The sequence below is a fragment of the Tenrec ecaudatus genome, chromosome 1 (assembly GCF_050624435.1).
Source record: "Tenrec ecaudatus isolate mTenEca1 chromosome 1, mTenEca1.hap1, whole genome shotgun sequence".
In the NCBI taxonomy this organism is placed as follows: Eukaryota; Metazoa; Chordata; class Mammalia; order Afrosoricida; family Tenrecidae; genus Tenrec; species Tenrec ecaudatus.
In genome coordinates, this window is record NC_134530.1 from 264,266,308 (window position 1) to 264,283,319 (window position 17,012).

A 17,012-nucleotide genomic window follows, 5' to 3' on the forward strand; every position below is an offset into this window, starting at 1 on the left:
ACATTATTTGAATTGATGCACCAACCACAGAAGTTACTAAGGAAGGAATTGAAGAATTCTACTAATGACGTTAATTGGAAATTGATCAAACATTCCATCAAAATGCATTGATAATTATGGGTGATGGAAGGCAAAAGTGGAAACAAAGAACAAGGAATAATAGTTTGAAAATAAGGGCTTGGTGATAGCAACAATGCTGAAAATTTGCATGATAGAGAGATTTGCAAGACCAATGCTTTATTCACGGAACATACCTTTTATTAACAACACAAAAGGCAACTACACCCCTGGGCTTCTCCAGACGTAAGACACTGAAATAAAATTGACCACATCTGTGGGAAAACAGGATGGAGAAACTCACTATCAGTATCTAAATCCAGATTAGGGGCTGACAGTGGAACAGATCAGCAATTGCTTCTATTTAAGTTGAGGATAAAGCTGGAAAATATTAAACGAAGTTCAGGAGAGCCAAAATATCACCTTGAGTCTATCCCACGTGAAGTTCAAGAACATCTCAAGGGCAGATTTGAAGCACTGGACACTAATTCTAGAAGACCTGATGAGCTGTGGGAGGACATCAAAAATATCATTCATGACGAAAGCAAAAGGTCATTAAAAGGACAGGAAAGAAAGAAAAGATCAAAGTGGATGTCAGAAGAGGCTGAACTTGCTCTTACTTGAGGAGTAGCTAAGGGAAATGGAAGGCATGATGAAGTCAAGGACCAGACTAGAAGTTTTCAAACGGCGGCTTGAAAAGACAACATCAAATGTTTTAATAAAATGTGCAACGACCTAGAGTTAGAAAACCAAAGAGGAAGAAGACAGTCAGCATGTCAAACTGAAAGAACTCAAGCAAAAAAAAAAAAAATTCAAGCCTCTAGTCGTAATATCGAAAGATTAGAACAAAATATTGAACTATGAAAAGAAGGTGGAAAGAGTACACAGAGTCGCTGTACCCAACACAACTAGCTAGCATTCCACCATCTCAAGAGGTAGCATATGATCAAGAACCAATGATGCTGCGAAAGGAAGTTCACGCTGCACTGAAGGCATTAGCCAAAAAGAAGCCTCCAGAGATTGATGGAATTACCGACTGAAAAGTTTCAAAAGGTTGATGAAGCGCTCGAAGCACTCACTCAGCTATTCCAAGATATTTGGAAGACAGCAACCCGGCCAACAAACTGTAAAAGAGTCATATTTGTACCCAGTCCAAAGAAATGTGACCCCACAGAATGTGCAAATATATAACAATACCATTAATAACATATGCCAGTAAAATGTTGCTGAAGATCATTCAACAACCGTTGCAGCAGTACACTGACAAGGAGCTGCCAGAAATTCAGGCCAGGTTCAGAAGAGGATGTGGAACAAGGAATATGACTGCTGATGTCAGATGGATCGTGACTCAAAACAGAGAGTATCAGAAAGAGGTTTACTTCTATTTTACTAACTCTGCAAAGGTATTTGACTGTGTGAGTCAAACAAACTATGGATAACCTTGAGAAGAATAGGAATTCTGAAAATCTTCATGGTGCTCATGAGGAATTTGTACATGGATCAAGAGGCAGTTGTGGGAACAGAACAAGGGGATACTACATGGTTTAAAATCAGGAAAGGATATATCCTCTCACAATACATAACTATTCAGGGCTTGACGCCTTTCCATAAAACTGGGGTGGGACTGAGTGACTTCTCAACATGTGCCAGTGAGATGTGCAGGACCCTGTAACCTGATCTCAGCATCCTTAGCGTCTGCCAGAATCTCAAGGTCAGTGTCTTCAACAAAAATACATTCCCTGTCCCCAATGTATTTTGAACTAATTTGTGTTTATTTTAAAGTAATATTTTATTGCATTTTCAATGAGTTTACACAGCAAAATAGTTCCCCATTGGAAATTTCTATACAAGTTGTTCAGTGACATTAAGTTACATTTTCTGCGATGGATCAACAGTCTCTTTAATTAAGTTCTGGTTGTTCTTTTCCTATGATTCTAGTCTCCCTGCCCTCTAGGGTTTCCTCTTGGCTTTAAGTCTCACGTTGCTGACCTTTCCGTCTCACCTAGATAGCTCTGAAGTAGAGCGCATACTCTGGATAGCACCCTTCATTTTGTGGACCAATCTGTTAGTCGCTAATGGGTGACCTTATGGGACAGTTTGGGTTCTCAGTCTCTTTTTATTCCACCCTGGGTCCATGCACATAGAGGGATATCCAGAGACAAGAAAGCATTTCTCGCAATGTTCCTGTTTGCCTTTCTTTAATTTCAAGTCAGGGTCATAAAACCTGCCAGATGAAGTGCTTATGTTGTATATTCCCTAGTGAAATCTGTCTGGAAAAGCTCCTTTCACTTTGTTCTTACTCTTGAGGAAAGCCCTTCTCTTGATACAGTTTTTACATCCATGTATAAAATGCTTAGAAAATGAGTTTATAGAGCCTGAAAGTCTGGTAGTGAATTTCTGTGACACACTAGGAAATTCTCAGAAAACTCTCACAGATAAAATATCAGCCTATCATTATGAAATTCATATGCACAATAAAAAGGTTTAGTTATCAATATAAAAATTATTTGTAAACAACTCATTTACAATTACTAACATATTTCTTTTAACTATATGTTCAATCTTAACATAAAATGACTTTTGATTTATAAGGTACTAACGTCTGAACCATATTTGAGATATTAGATTATTTTTTCAAAGAAAAAAAGTAATGTTAACTCATTGACCAAGCTTAAAAACCTAGCAGAGTTCTCTAAAGAGGCAGCATTGCACACATGTACATGCACACGTGTGCGTGTGATCATGATCCGTCACACGCATGTGAGATTCAATTCCAGTGTATGCAGGCACGGTGGTGACCTATCCTTTAAAAAAAGAATCAAAGCAACAACTACATTGCACTGAGCAGTCTTAGAATGTTGTTTTTTCTGTTCATGGGGCTATCAGTATATTTTTCACAAGCGTTTCAGATACAAAGCATTCCTAGTTGCCTGCCGCCAAAGCTTGACATACAAAAGGGAAGTCAAAGTCATGGAAATATGAGGGAGAATCTTTTTCCTTTTATGATGTAAGTCAAACAGCAAAACTAACTACCATATATACTTGTATATAAGGCAAGTTTTTCAGCACATTTTTAATGCAGTTTTTGTGGTAAAATTAGGAGCCTCGGCTGATATTCCATTCGGCTTATACTCGAGCATAGACTGTATATAGGAATTCAAACCGTCTTTTGTCTATTTTCATGGAATATGCACTCACACCAGTAATATATTAATTTTAATCACAATGTAATTTACATTATGAATTTCTATTGTAGACAGTTTTTAAACATAAGAATAAGAAACAAAGGTTTCCTTTAACCTTTTAGATAGAAATAAAGAAAACAGAAGATTTTAAAACAGAAATATACATGTCAGCATTTAAAGAGGTTTCAAAGAGACATTTTTAGATGATCGATTTTTTCGTTAATGTATTTCCCTAGGAGGAAAATGCATTTGCAATATCCAGCCCTCCAAAGGAGTATTTTTGCCTAGAGAAGAATAAGCAAGCTCTTACCCCTGGCACTCAGTCACCTCGGGCTCTTCTGGCGGTGGGCTGCCTTCGGACTTCTTCCAACCAATGACGTACTTGCTAACGGCTCCCTGCCGGTGGTAGGGCTTGGACACTGACCCCGGAGCAGGCTGACTGCTGCTATGGGACACAATGTACACTTTGGATGTATCCAGAGAGCCACCATTTTTGGCACAGTGGGCTGAAGGGCTTCCTGAATGGTGTGAGCCACTGAGGAGAAAAATGGACAAAAGCGGCAAGACAATGAAATTTTAGCCTGAGTGGCCGGCATCCAAGTTCAGATTCACCGGGGTTTCCTGCTCTCCTTTTACATGAGCGAAACGCAGGGCAAGGCAAAGTGGATGCAATCTCTTTTCAACACATGTAAGCTCTGTAATTATGGAAGGAAGCATGTTAAAATTATGGCCAGGGGAAATTAAGAGGAAAACGGACTACATACTTAAATTGGCACTTCAGACAAGACAGAGCTCAAGGAGTGAATAAACACAAGGAAGGGTGTTTAATCTCATTTGTCCTCAGGGGGAGATCAGACTAAACCACATGAGGAAAGAGCCACGAGACTGGCAAAAATGGAACCATATGATCATACAGTCTTAGGAAGGATCTACAGCAATGGACTCTCTCCTCCTGCTGTGGGCATTAGCTAATGAAAGCTTGCACCTGCATACCACACACTACAGCAACTCCCCTTCTATGTGTATGCAGCCTAGACAAACGGCTGCACAGATACAACCAGAGACATGTCAAAATGTTGATAAGAGTATTGTCTGGCTGGGGGAGTGCAGCGGAACAGCAAGGGAATGGAGTGGCCAGGTCCCCAGGGAATGCTGAAAGTGGACTTGGGGGCCAGGGCGTGGTGCCCCAACAGACTGGACTGGAAAACACTCCTAACGGCCAACAAACGATCCTTGAACTAACTAACTAACTAAAAAAAAAAAAAAAAAAGAATATTGTCTGGACAGATCTATAATAATGGCAACCCAGGTCATGAATAGATATCAGTGAGTAAATATGAATACAAATGAAATAGTCTATGAATAATCAAAACGAGGCTACCAATAATTTAGGTGAATCTTCTAAACAATGTGGAATAAAGTCACGAAAACATGTTGAACACCATCTCATTAAAAACAAAATTCAAAACGAGGAAAAACTAAACAACATGTCGGGCATGTAGTGACACTCTCTATAAAGTATAAAGAAGCGCAAAAGGATGATTGCCTCTAAAGCCACTCAGCTGCTACCTCCTGGGAGAAGGAAAGAGCCTGTGCTGGGTGAGGACAGATGGCATTTCTAGGCCCCAGTCCCGCTCGATCCCTACCTTGGGGGTAGTCACATGGGTGATTGCTGTACTACTATTTGCTTCCACAACCACAGAATATTTAGGAGGAAGGGCTTCCTCACACGCTGTGCTAAACACTGAAAACGTCAAAGGGAAACTCAAATCTGTCAGTGAGTGGCACGGACTACTTAAGACAATTAGCTGGAGGATTTTTAATCTACAAGCCTACAGATCGCTTTAAATTCAAGAGATCAGTCACTATCCCTTATGATAGCCGGGCACCATCTGCTTTCTTCACCACATTTACTTGTTCACCCCCTTTGGCTTCAGCAGTTGTGTCAGGAGAGTGAGCATCATAGAGTGCCAATTTAATAAAAGAAAGTATTCATGCATTGAGGGAGTGTTTGAGTAGAGGCCCAAGGTCCCTCTGCCACCTTAATACTTAACCTATAAATATAGACAGATTGATCTATTTCCCCATCCTCCTATATATATTTGCATGTACATGTCTTTGTCTAGACCTCCATAAATGCCCTTTGACTCCTAGCTCTTTCCTCCATCTCCCTTGACTTTCCTCCTGCCCTACTACCATGCTCCGTCACCACCTGGGCTACAGCTATACCTCTTCTCTACGCAACCTTACCCTTGATCATTCACCACCAGGCCTGCCACTCCCCCCTCTCTACCATTTTGGGTCCCATGTTGTTCCCTTGTCCCTGTGTTTGTTAACACCACTTCCTTACCCTCCCTACCCGAAGATAAACAAGTGGCCATCTAGCTCAGAAGCAACAAAGTCCACATGGAAGAACACACCAGCCTGTGTGATCCAGTGGTCCCGAAGGGATCAGTTATCAGGCATCAAAGAACAAAAAATCATATCCTTGGCTGCACACCTCCATGATAGGATCGCTGAAGACAAATGGGTGCATAAGCAAATGTGGTGAAGAAAGCTGATGGTGCCCGGCTATCAAAAGAGATAGTGTCTGGGGTCTTAAAGGCTTGAAGGTGAACAAGCGGCCATGTAGCTCAGAAGCAAAAAAGCCCACATGGAAGAAGCACACCAGCCAGTGTGATCACGAGGTGTCAAAGGGACCAGGTATAAGGCATCATGCAAAAAAAAAAGATATATGTATGTATATATATGTGTGTGTGTATGTATATATACCATATTGAATGAAGGGAGAAGTGCAGAGTGGAGACCCAAGGCCCAAGTGTCGGCCAATGGAGATCCCCTCACAGAGGGGTTTAGGAGAGGAGATGGGTCAGTCAGGGTGCGAGGTAGTACTGATGAAGAACACAGCTTTCCCCCAGATCCTGGATGCTTCCTTCCCCCAACTACCATGATCCGAATTCTATCTTGCAGGGCTGAATAGGGCAGAGTTTGTACACTGGTGCATATGGGGGCTGGAGGCACAGGGAATCCAGGGTGGATGATACCTTCAGGACCAAAGGTGTGAGGGGCGATGCTGGGAGAGTGGAGGGTGAGTAGGTTGGAAAGGGGGAACTGATTACAAGGATCCACATGTGACCTCCTCCCTGGGAGATAGACAGCAGAGAAGGGGGGGAAGGGAGACTCCGGATAGGGCAAGATATGACAAAATAACAATGTATAAATTACCAAAGGCACATGAGGGAGGGGGGAGCGGGGAGGGAGGGGAACAAAAAAAAGAGGACCTGATGCAAAGGGCTTAAGTGGAGAGCAAATGCTTTGAGAATAATTGGGGCAGGGAATGTGCAGATGTGCTTTATACAATTGATGTATGTATATGTATGGATTGTGATAAGAGTTGTATGAGCCCCTAATAAAATGTTTTTAAAAAATTCAAGAGATCAACAATATAATGCTTGATGAAAAATGAGTAATAGAATTAGAAATTACTGTCCAAATACGGACAGTGTTCAGAAAGTTCAAATTGTCACCCTAATGCCAGAGTTTAAAAAGGTAGATGTGCTTTGCTTGCTGAAAACTTGGCACACAAGAGCACCGTGAGGACCCATCCTCGGATCCAGTACTGATTCCGTGCCAGTGTAAAGCCTTCAGTTCTCTCCCCTGTACAGGGGGAGGAATAACAGTACCCGCCTCACAGGGTTGTTCTGAGGTATATATAAGTTAATGTGTATAAAGCACTTAAATATAGCTGATTAAAAAAAGATATGTGGGAGTCCTTACTTTTCAAAAGCTTCCCCTGCATAATGAAATATAATTTCTGATTCACACATACCTTTTCTATGAGGTCTATATATAAAGCAAATATTACAGAATTGAGGACGATTTTTAGAAGAGCTAAAATTAAGAATTACAATAAAACAGACTTCTTATAAGAAGCAGGAAGTAAGATAAATGGATCCATCTTTGAGTCGTCAGCTGTTGGTGAAATTTTAAAAAAATCAAATCATAATTAAAAAGCAGCCAACAACATAAGCTAACACTTCCCTATTTCCATGCAGCCAGTCACTTACTAGCGTAGGTCTGGTATCCTGCATAAGAATTCCTGGGGCTCCTGTATTCAGACTCAGCCAGGACATCAACATTGTGCACACAAGTCAAATGCCAGCCAGCGTGGTGGACTGAAAAATCAGCGTTCAAAGCAGACCAAGGAATAAGCAAGAAGCAAATCTTGGCCATACAGAGAGCTCCCTAACCTGATGTCATCAAGCCAATATTTTCCTAATTCAGACTTGATTAAAAATGTCTTTTAAAGCTAGTAACTATTTTAAGGTTTACTCTAAGAACACATTTTTTTAGTCCATATGGTGGGTAATATACTAACAAAAATCTGCTCAGTAGTAGCTGCTTCATTGTATATATGCTTTCTTTGAAGCCGGTAAATACTATACAATGTTGGCAATAAACTTTTCATAAATCAGTCTTCTTCTACAATACAGTTCTTATTTTCGAATTAGACTGCCAAGGTTCAATCATTTGTACTAACAGTTGATTTATTTTGCTTTGTAAAATCTTGGCTAGATTAATATGGGCATTGTTTGTATTTTAAGTGCCCTTCCCTCACCAAAAAAAAAATGTTTGCTAAATTAAAAGCACTGAGTGGCAGGAAGGGGCAGGAGAGAGATATTTCTGCTGCTTACTGGTTGAATCCTGCAACTCGACCCTTTGTCCACACCAGTATAGCTTGCTGTAAAGAGTTCTATATGCTCGCCCCACCTATTCAGTAAAAATCTAGAATGGACCATAAAAACAATTCTATATGTACTTTATTTCCCCCAAAGCAATTAGGTAAAATATGTGTGTGGATAGGGCTGGGAGGCAGCAGAGGTGAAAAGTTACAATTAGAAAACATGAATAATTAAAACATTTCAGAGTAGACACAAATTGGATCGGGACACCTGTCAGTGAACAACTGTAAGGATGTTGCAGGACTGGTGTTCTCACGGCTGCTGTGGGTGGACACCGACTCGATGACACTTCACAGCGACTATGAACTGGGAATGGCTGGTCCCTGTGGACACACTTTCTATTTCTCTAGACTAACCAAATAAATAAAAAGCCAAACCCATTGCCACTGAGTCCCTTCTGACACACGCTGAGTCTATTGAACAAAAGAACGATACCACAGCATTTGCAGGCTGTTCTCTTAATGGAGCTGCTGCCTGGTTAGCAGCTGACCTGCTACGCTACACGACACGAGAAGACACGACACTACCAGGATTCCTCCCAGATAAGGAGGACTTTTATGAACTCTATCAATAAACACTTACGGAACTCTCTTATTTTGTCCCTTCCTTGACTTACAACATAGCCCAGTGCCTACCAGTGCAGAGTCCCTGAGTGGCACAAGTAATTATCTTGCACACAACTGCTAACTGAAAGGTTAGAAGGCTGAGGTGCCTTGGCAGAAAGGCTTGACAATCTAAACAGGAGGTCCGTCATTGAAAAACATGGAGCAGAGTTCTACTCTGACACACATGAAGCCAGCATGAACTGGAACAGCCTTGACAGCAACTGCAACTGAACTGGAACCCCATTCTAGGTGCCAGGGGGAAGAGGATGAGTGTGTTGGGCAAAGCTCTCTTCAGCTTCAAAACACAGACACTCTAGTAGGAACGAGCCAGCCTGCATTCTTGTGGTCACAGACAGCGTCCACGTGAACAGTTAAGGCAGGGTCAGTGCTATGAAACACATGCTTTGGGGGCTGGGGTCGGACTTGAGCTGGGCTGGCTGGCACTGATACCACCTCCTACTACAGTGTTTCTGTGTTTCGGGTGTTTGAACTACTAGAGGCCACCTCCTTGCAGATGGACCCCAGCTCTGCCTGGATGGACACGCACGCCATCTGGAGAGAGGGGAGAATGGGGCTGCTATGTAAGTGCACAGGCCCATGCCTTCTCCTTTGGGATTTGGGCTTTTCAGAGTCTGCAGAATCTCAGCATGAGATTCTCAATGGGCCAGTCTCTTATGCTTTAATTAGCGACGTTTTTACCTCCTCCCACGGTAAACAAAGCAAATAGCCAAATTCAAAGTCCTCTAGTGCTCCTGCACAGGTTGAGGGACAGACAAGAGAACGTACTAAAAAGACTACACGTATGGTTTGAATCCCATGTGGAGCAAAAATCTGCAGTGAGAGTTGGAAAATGATTTCAAAGTCATCATCAACAGAGCATGACAGGTAAAGGGCTCTACCAAGTGGTAAAGGGTTCTACTCACTCATATACACCCACCATTTCTACAACGGCTATACACACTCAGCTTGACGTGGTAGGACAAATAGACAATCTACAAGAAATTGAATCCAGCACTTTATGCGCTTTCTAATAGTCTAACCTCATTAAATTAATGAATGGTTAAAGTATTTAAGAAAGTCTTACTTCAGATATGTTTACATATCCCTATCTCTGTTTATAAATTAGTGTGCACTAAAAGCAATTTCCATAGAAATTTACTACGTAGTAATGCCGAGTTATTTTTATAAGGCCAATTACATTTGCCTTTCATAAGATTAGCTGTTTTACAAAGCTTCTCAACTTTGTGTGAGATATTAGAAGGTTGTAGAATCTCAAGATTTTTTTTAATATTGTCCATTTTTAACTGCCCTTGAAATTAAGATAAGAGCAATCCAGGCCATCAAAGTCATTAATCATCTTTAAATATTATTTCAGCTATTTACTACTATACGTATTTTAAGCCCAATTATTACATGGTATGCAGTAGGAATGACCATTTGAAAGCGGTCTCTAAACTGTTTGGGTCGCAGCTGACAGGAGGAAGACTATGAGGTGGTCATGGACTATGAGGTGGTCTCAAAGGCATGCCCTCGTCTTCTGGTGAAACTACACCTGGCCTTTCTTCCGGGGATGTGCCAGCTTCATTTCCAGCTGAATGATTTGATGGGATCGACTCCCCGCACTGCACAGGGCCCTGCCTCCTCTGTGAAAGAAAGGGAGGTGGTGGGAGGGAAGGGCTGGCTTTTCGACACTCTCCCTTTAGGGAAATGTTCATGTTCGTGTACCAGGGAGTCAGGAGAACATCCCCATTACTAGTTCATCTGACTCTGTCCTCCCATTTTAAAGAGTTCTGGGGAAAAGTCAAATAGTAGCTCCGAGAGGACGTAGGGAAGGCTTCCTGGCAGGGATGGGAAACAGTAGCACAGTTGCATGCAGTGACTACTGGACACAGGCACGCTTGAGCAAACACCATTCTTGCCTCGACTTTTTGTGAAACTGAAGGCAAGAATTACAAGCAACTAGTTTCCAAATCATGGTACAAACATATGTCAAAGATTAGTTTTAAACCACTCATGAGTATATATTAAATTTAGCTCACTTTATTTTTAAAACATGCAGCTGCTAATCCAAAAGCACTCTTAGGGTTCTATAGCAGAGTTAGGGCTTCCTTCCTTACAATGAAGGTCTTAGAGACGGAATGCATATTCCTTTACTGTAGGAGCTACAGCTTCACACAACCCCGCAACCATCCCTAATGACTACCGTCTGAGTGTTCCGCAGCAGGCTGGATTGTGAGAGAGATAAAAGGTCTGCCTAGAGCAATTGCTATCAGCGTTTAATCTCCAATCAAATGCAAAGAGATAGGGAAGTAAAATCACAAACATGTGAATTTAATAGTGAGCCAACACCCACAATGAGATTTTAGAGCCCAGAACATCTGAAAGCAGGCAATCAGGTGATGGCCTACCTCCTGTTTATGCTGCTGGCCTTTGCATCTGGCCCACGGTGTTAACTGGGCAGGGTCTTGAACCCACCCCTTGCCCTCAACCACGTAAGCAGGCCCTGGTGCACAGGCCAACGACAGGGCACTCACCTGGAATGCGAGGAGCTCTCACTGAGGTCGCCTATGCTGCCTTCGGCAGCACTGGGGACAGAGATGGCAGAGGCATAGCCGTGCACTGCGTACATCTTCCCTTGTTCGGCATCGGGGCCAGAGAGGTCAGCTGAGTCGGCCCACTGCTCGGCCCGGCTGTGGATCATGGACCTGCTGCCAGTCAGGTGCAAGGGGCCGAGGATCGACGTGGGCACGCAGGGGGTGGTGTCGATCCCACTGTCCGTGGAGGCCCCTTTCATGTAGGTTAACCCCAGCAGTTCCGGATCGATCAGGTCTGCAGACCCAAAGTGCTTATCATCACTATTGCCGGAGGTGTTGCTGGAAAGCGTGTTGCTGCTGGAATGACTCGAGCAACTTTTATCTCCCATCTTGAGAAGAAAGAGAAGCAAAACACCTTCAATTGATCTTCCTCATAAAGACCGCCTTTCTCATCCAGAGTCACACAGCTGTAAACCTAAATGGTCTCATCTAAACTCTCATTGGCCACTCGCTATTCAAAGTGGGGCAGAGATAAACTCACTGCTCATGCAAGTCCATGCTTCATAATTCTTCTCATAATTTATCGTAAGTGGGTATTTCCCCTTTGAAAGTCTTGTTGAGCTATCTATTCATGAAGCACGATAACACTAGTAATAAAATAATGGATACTAGAGCATCCTGCTAACGATTACTTCTATAAATAATTACGGTGCCAGTGCAGAATTTTGATCAGAAGACCGTGGTCTGAGTCACAGTGATAGGACTCTGGGTCAGCCACCAAACCGCCTCTGCGCTTAAAATACGGAACTGACACGGCTACTGGGTGGAACAAATCAGATAATAACATATATACAGAGCACTTTGCTGTTGCAAAGCACAATAAAAGCATGAGGTAGTTTTCCATGTGGGATCAGTCTAATTGTGTGCCAAATGATAAGTGGCAGGATTCCCATTCGTGTAACTACATCTGAAAGCGAGTCTGGGATACCTGAAAGGTAACAATAAACAGAAGACAGTAACTGTTCTAGTCTGTCCACTGTGTTCACACTGACCGGTGCCCTCGTGCTTGCCTGGGGAATGAATGATAGCCTCCAGCAAAGGACCGAAGAAGAATGCACACAAGCCAGTCATTGAGTTCACTGCGGTTTGGCCTTTTTCTTCTTGTATTCACTCCAATCAGACCCTTTGGCAAATACCCTTGATCTTTTTAGCATTCATTCATCAATATTCTACAGTGTACACTTCCTGCTTCCCTCTGCTTTAACTACTGTTAGAGCTGTTTGTTGGTGGGATTTAAAATAGATACTGAGACCGACTCAAGTAGGAGAGAAATGTAGCCCATGTTGGCTAATGGGTGACGTGAAGGCTCGCCAATGTCACCTTGAGGAGAGGAAAGATGCAGTCTGGAGCAGGAGCACACAATACTTCTTTAAAAGAACATTAAATTGTCCAACGAGGAGAGGAGAGACACCAGGAGGGTGGGGGAAGAAAGGGGGAATCGATCACAAGGATCAGCTTATGACCCCATTTCAGGGGGATGGACAACAGAAAAGTGGGTGAGGGGCGATGGAGGACAATGTTAGATATAAAAATAATAATCTGTAACTTATCAAGGGTTCGTGAGGGAGGGTGAGCAGGGTGGGGAGGGGGAAGAAATGGCGAGCAGATAACAAGGGTCCCAGTGGGAAGAGAATGCTTTGAAAATGATGCTGGCAGCATATGTGCAAATGTGCTTGACACACTGGATGAATGTATGGATTGTGATAAGAGAAGTAAGAGTCCCCAATAAAAGTATTTAATAAAAAATAAAAGTGAAAATAAAACAATGAGGATATAATGGGAAAATAACCTGAAATGGTTTGCTATACATGGCAACAATCAACAGTTCCTTTTACCAAGTTTAAGTGAAAGTTCTGCGCCATTGGCTGTAGTCCCCTTCCTAGGATTGTTGTGAGGAGTGAACCCGCTGTGCACAGGCCCCGTGGGGAGGGGTCAGTGCACACCCGCTGGCGGCTGCCTTGTCACTGTGACCAGGGAGCAGTAACCACATACCACATCACGCACTGCTGAACCAACATTGACCTCTCTATGTTATGCCCTCGAATGGAGGCATAGCTAGTAGGTTAAACATGGAACTATGATTTCGTAGCTACAACAATGGAGTGCAAGGCTCAAAGCCTGGCAATATACTCTTGGTTTTGCAATATACTCTTGGTTTTGTATGACCTTTCCTTGAGGTATTTTATGAATGAGGGCAAGAAGGAGGGGAGGGGCTCCACGCAACTTCCCCTTCCTTCACCTCCTGGAGACAAACTGTGAGGTACGTGACATCCTGGAAGACTCCCTGGCAATAGTGTTACCCTGGTGATGTATGTGCTGTGACGCATTAGTCCTGAATAAACGAGCAATTCATTTATACATGAAAGACTTACATGAGAAAGCTTATTGGGAGAATCTTTGCAACTTCCATCTTTCTGCAGGGCTCTTTCTTTATAAGAAGTCCGTACTTTGGAAGGTGGACCATGCCATTTAGCGTCTGTTGTATAAAGAGAGAAGAGTTGGGTATCTAATTTCTGATGCTTGCAAAAGAGTAGAGAAGAACAGAGATTTGGTACAAATATATCAAATTTGTTGTTCTAGGACTTTCTGGCCTTACCCATGAGTGAGTCTTAAGAGTAAAGATATCAATGCAATAAAGTTCAAAGCCACTAAGCTGCCATCAACCAGGGCTATCCCCCGCCCCATCGAGTCGGGGACTGGCTTATGGTCACCAGCATGAGGCACAGAGGTGCTCCCTGAAAACTACCAAAGGAATGAGTAAAACAGTGATGTGCAGGGGGAAGAGGAGAGGATCTCTCCCCTGGGAGTTTATTACCAGGGTGCCTGCTTCCTTCCATGATGTCCTCGCGCTGCTCCCTGGCCCCTTCACACTCCAGAGGGCCTGAGCCTTGGTGGTCAAGTAGCAGAGGAGACTGGCACCTGGAAAGACACATGCACTTGAGCCTCTCCGCTCATTCCATCCCATTGGTGTGACCACTGTGATTTGGGGCTTATAAATCAGCAATGCAAAGAAAATGCCAGATCAGAAGCTGTGTTTTAGTGTGTGGAAAATGCAGTATCTGTCAGCCCAGTCCTTCCAGAAACACTAGTATTTGTGAAATTAGGGGATCTGGTTCCACTGAAGGGTTAGTAACGGCACTTTGATGACAGATAAAGAAATCCTGCTGGCTCCAAGGCCAACACAGAGCTCACTGCTTTTTTCTTCTTGGGCCTATTATATATGACCCTGAGACTTCTCTGCATATTGCATCCAGACCACTTGCAGGTGGGTATTGTTTTATGGAAACCCAAAATATAAAAATACACTTCTTACAGGTGAAATATGGCAAAACGTTCTTTTCTCACATCACAATGTGATTATTTTGGTATACAGAAAAACTAGACAGTTTTTCTATTTCTATAAAAACTCCTCTCTACTTATAAATCACAATCTGATTTAGAAAAAGCGGTTTACATAACAACTTAAAAAATCTATTACATAAGGTACGCAATATATAGAACTCCGACTACAAATCTGCAGCAGAAGAGAAGTGGGCCCCAGGGGGAAAAAGTTCACACGACACACATGAAATCGGAAATACAGCTTCTCTGCTCACATGTTTTTTCTCATGCGACACCGTCATTTTCTACTTGAGATCACTCCTGTCTGGCGCCTTTAAAGCTAGGAGGATTGAGTCTGGCAAACCAGTCCTCCAAACGCTGCTTCAAGGAGCAATGACCGTTCCCCCCAAAAGACGTGGGAATGCACCCAGACATGCTCTTTTCTTCCCTAGAAGCTCCCAATGCCTTCCTTGAGTTATCTGCATCCGTCAGAGTGGCTGTCACTGCGTTCACAGGGGCTGCTGGCTCTGTCAGCGCTGCCTCCTGGAAACCGGGCACGCACTCCAAGGGCGAGTTCATAGTTAAACCTTCAAGACAGGCCAGCTTCTTCCCAAGCAAGAAGCGAAACAGACATGTCAAGTGCTTGCCACACATTAAATCTGCTTTCTCTGATTCGGAGTGGTGTCTGGGGAGATAAGGCACTGGCAAAAGAATCTCCGTGTGCTCCTCCTCCGTAACTGAAGGGAGCGAAAAGCTCTCCAGGGCCAACGGACCCCTTAGATCTTTAACTTTCACATTTTAAGACAGCCTTTCTTTTGATCACAAAGGCAAAAGAAGTAGCTGAGGACACAGATGAATTGAGTGCTTCCTAAAACAGAAATAAAGAGCTCTCTAACCAGGGCAAGTCATTTGACTGACACGCACGCCTGGCATACAATATAATAGCCCACATACAGTATAAACACGCTTGACAAAATCCCGAGAGCATGCACTCCTGGAGGACAATAAGGTAAAAGGGACAGTACCCGTCATAGGCCACTTGCTGTCTCCAGTGGCCACCACTGGCGCTGGGCCCCGGGTCGCTGGAAGATGACTGGTTGCTGGGCGAACTTCTGCAATGTTGACCAGAGTCATTAACAATGCACTGGGGGCTCTGTGGAGGGTCAACACCTTGACCTGGCCTGTTTTGTTTTCCAAATACATTCATTTTTTTATGATGACAAAAAAAGGGAGAAATATGCATTTTAATGTGAACCAGAATAAATCATACAGGATAAAGCAAACTAACGATGGATATTAGGTAATGAGAGGTTTATTATTCCGGGGAAGGTATGCAAACAGAAAGGAGTTTTTACCATCTAAAGGTTTAAACCTCAGACATCGAATCCAGTGAAACAGGAAGGTACTCCACCACACCCCCTAGGAACAGATAACTCTGCAAACATTGGTACTTCTTTCCATGCAGCGCTTAAGCAAAGTCGTGTTTGGGCTCTCTACTTAACTGCATGCGGAGAAAAATTCCTAAATTTGGCAAGACCTACTCATTTTCAAACATCACGTGAATGCAACTCTATTCGTCTTTTTTATAAGACACAAAAGTGAGTACAATTCAAGAACTCATGTAATGAAATACGCTTACCAACTTCCCCATTTGCTACTTTTTGTTGCTGTTCTTGTTCCTCTTGATTTTCCCCTATTAATTTACTTACTTCGATGTTATTAAGGCGGGTTTGTTCTGCAGACCCCTTTCCTTTCACCTGTCACCTGTGGCCCTGCTTCCCTGTGACCTAACCTATGCATTTTATTTTGAATACAGGTGGTCTAGAAACTCAGTAGGACTTTCTTTCAAGCGGGAGATTCAGAGCAAAGATGGGTCAGTTATAATTTCAAATTAAAACTGGATAATTGTAGAAATAAAAAACTGGCAAAAGCAGTAAATATAACCACATTTAACATTTTCTACCAATTATGCGTGGTACTCACATAGGTTTTTAATGTGCATGTACACTTTAAAGCATTTTGCATGGATTAATTCATTGAATGCTATTCATATCTGATACGATTGTATCATTACTCTCTTTTCTTAGGGGAGGAAACAGGGGGTGCACAGAGGACAAGCCACTGGGCCCTTGGGAGCACACACCTTGGAAGGGAAGAGTTGGGATTCAAGCCCAGGGGCCCTGACTCACAGCATCGTGTCAGACTAGCACTTGGCAAGCTGTTTTGAGAAAACTCATGATGGGACAATGGCATACAGGTTACTAAGGGTGAAGTCAAACAGGCACAGGAATTGACAACGACCAAATACATTTGTTTTATTCACTTAAAAGGACCCCTGCAAATTTCTCAGATAAATATTCTCACCAGCTTCTAAACAAACACTTTCTTTTATTGAATACTTTAATTTTAAAGTGTCCCTCACTTGTTAAAATAACCAGTGAAGAAAAATGCCAATAATGTTGAACCTTTTAATGTCTGACATGCCCTGTGATGATGGGAATTTGGCAT

General features: G+C 42.8%; 1 protein-coding gene across 2 annotated transcripts in view; it reads right to left on the reverse strand.

Annotated features, from left to right (window-relative positions):
- The window catches only part of SIPA1L2 (signal induced proliferation associated 1 like 2), a 273,295-nt gene that overhangs the window by 39,710 nt on the left and 216,573 nt on the right, over positions 1-17,012 (reverse strand). The window contains exons 12-16 of one of the 2 annotated variants that reach the window (XM_075532082.1): positions 15,530-15,685; positions 13,999-14,102; positions 13,556-13,659; positions 11,124-11,512; positions 3,553-3,777 (exon numbers count right to left, since the gene is read on the reverse strand). In XM_075532082.1, the coding sequence (XP_075388197.1) occupies positions 3,553-3,777; positions 11,124-11,512; positions 13,556-13,659; positions 13,999-14,102; positions 15,530-15,685 (978 nt within the window). The remainder of the gene's footprint in view (positions 1-3,552; positions 3,778-11,123; positions 11,513-13,555; positions 13,660-13,998; positions 14,103-15,529; positions 15,686-17,012) is intronic. The other variant, XM_075532091.1, reaches the window with a different exon arrangement.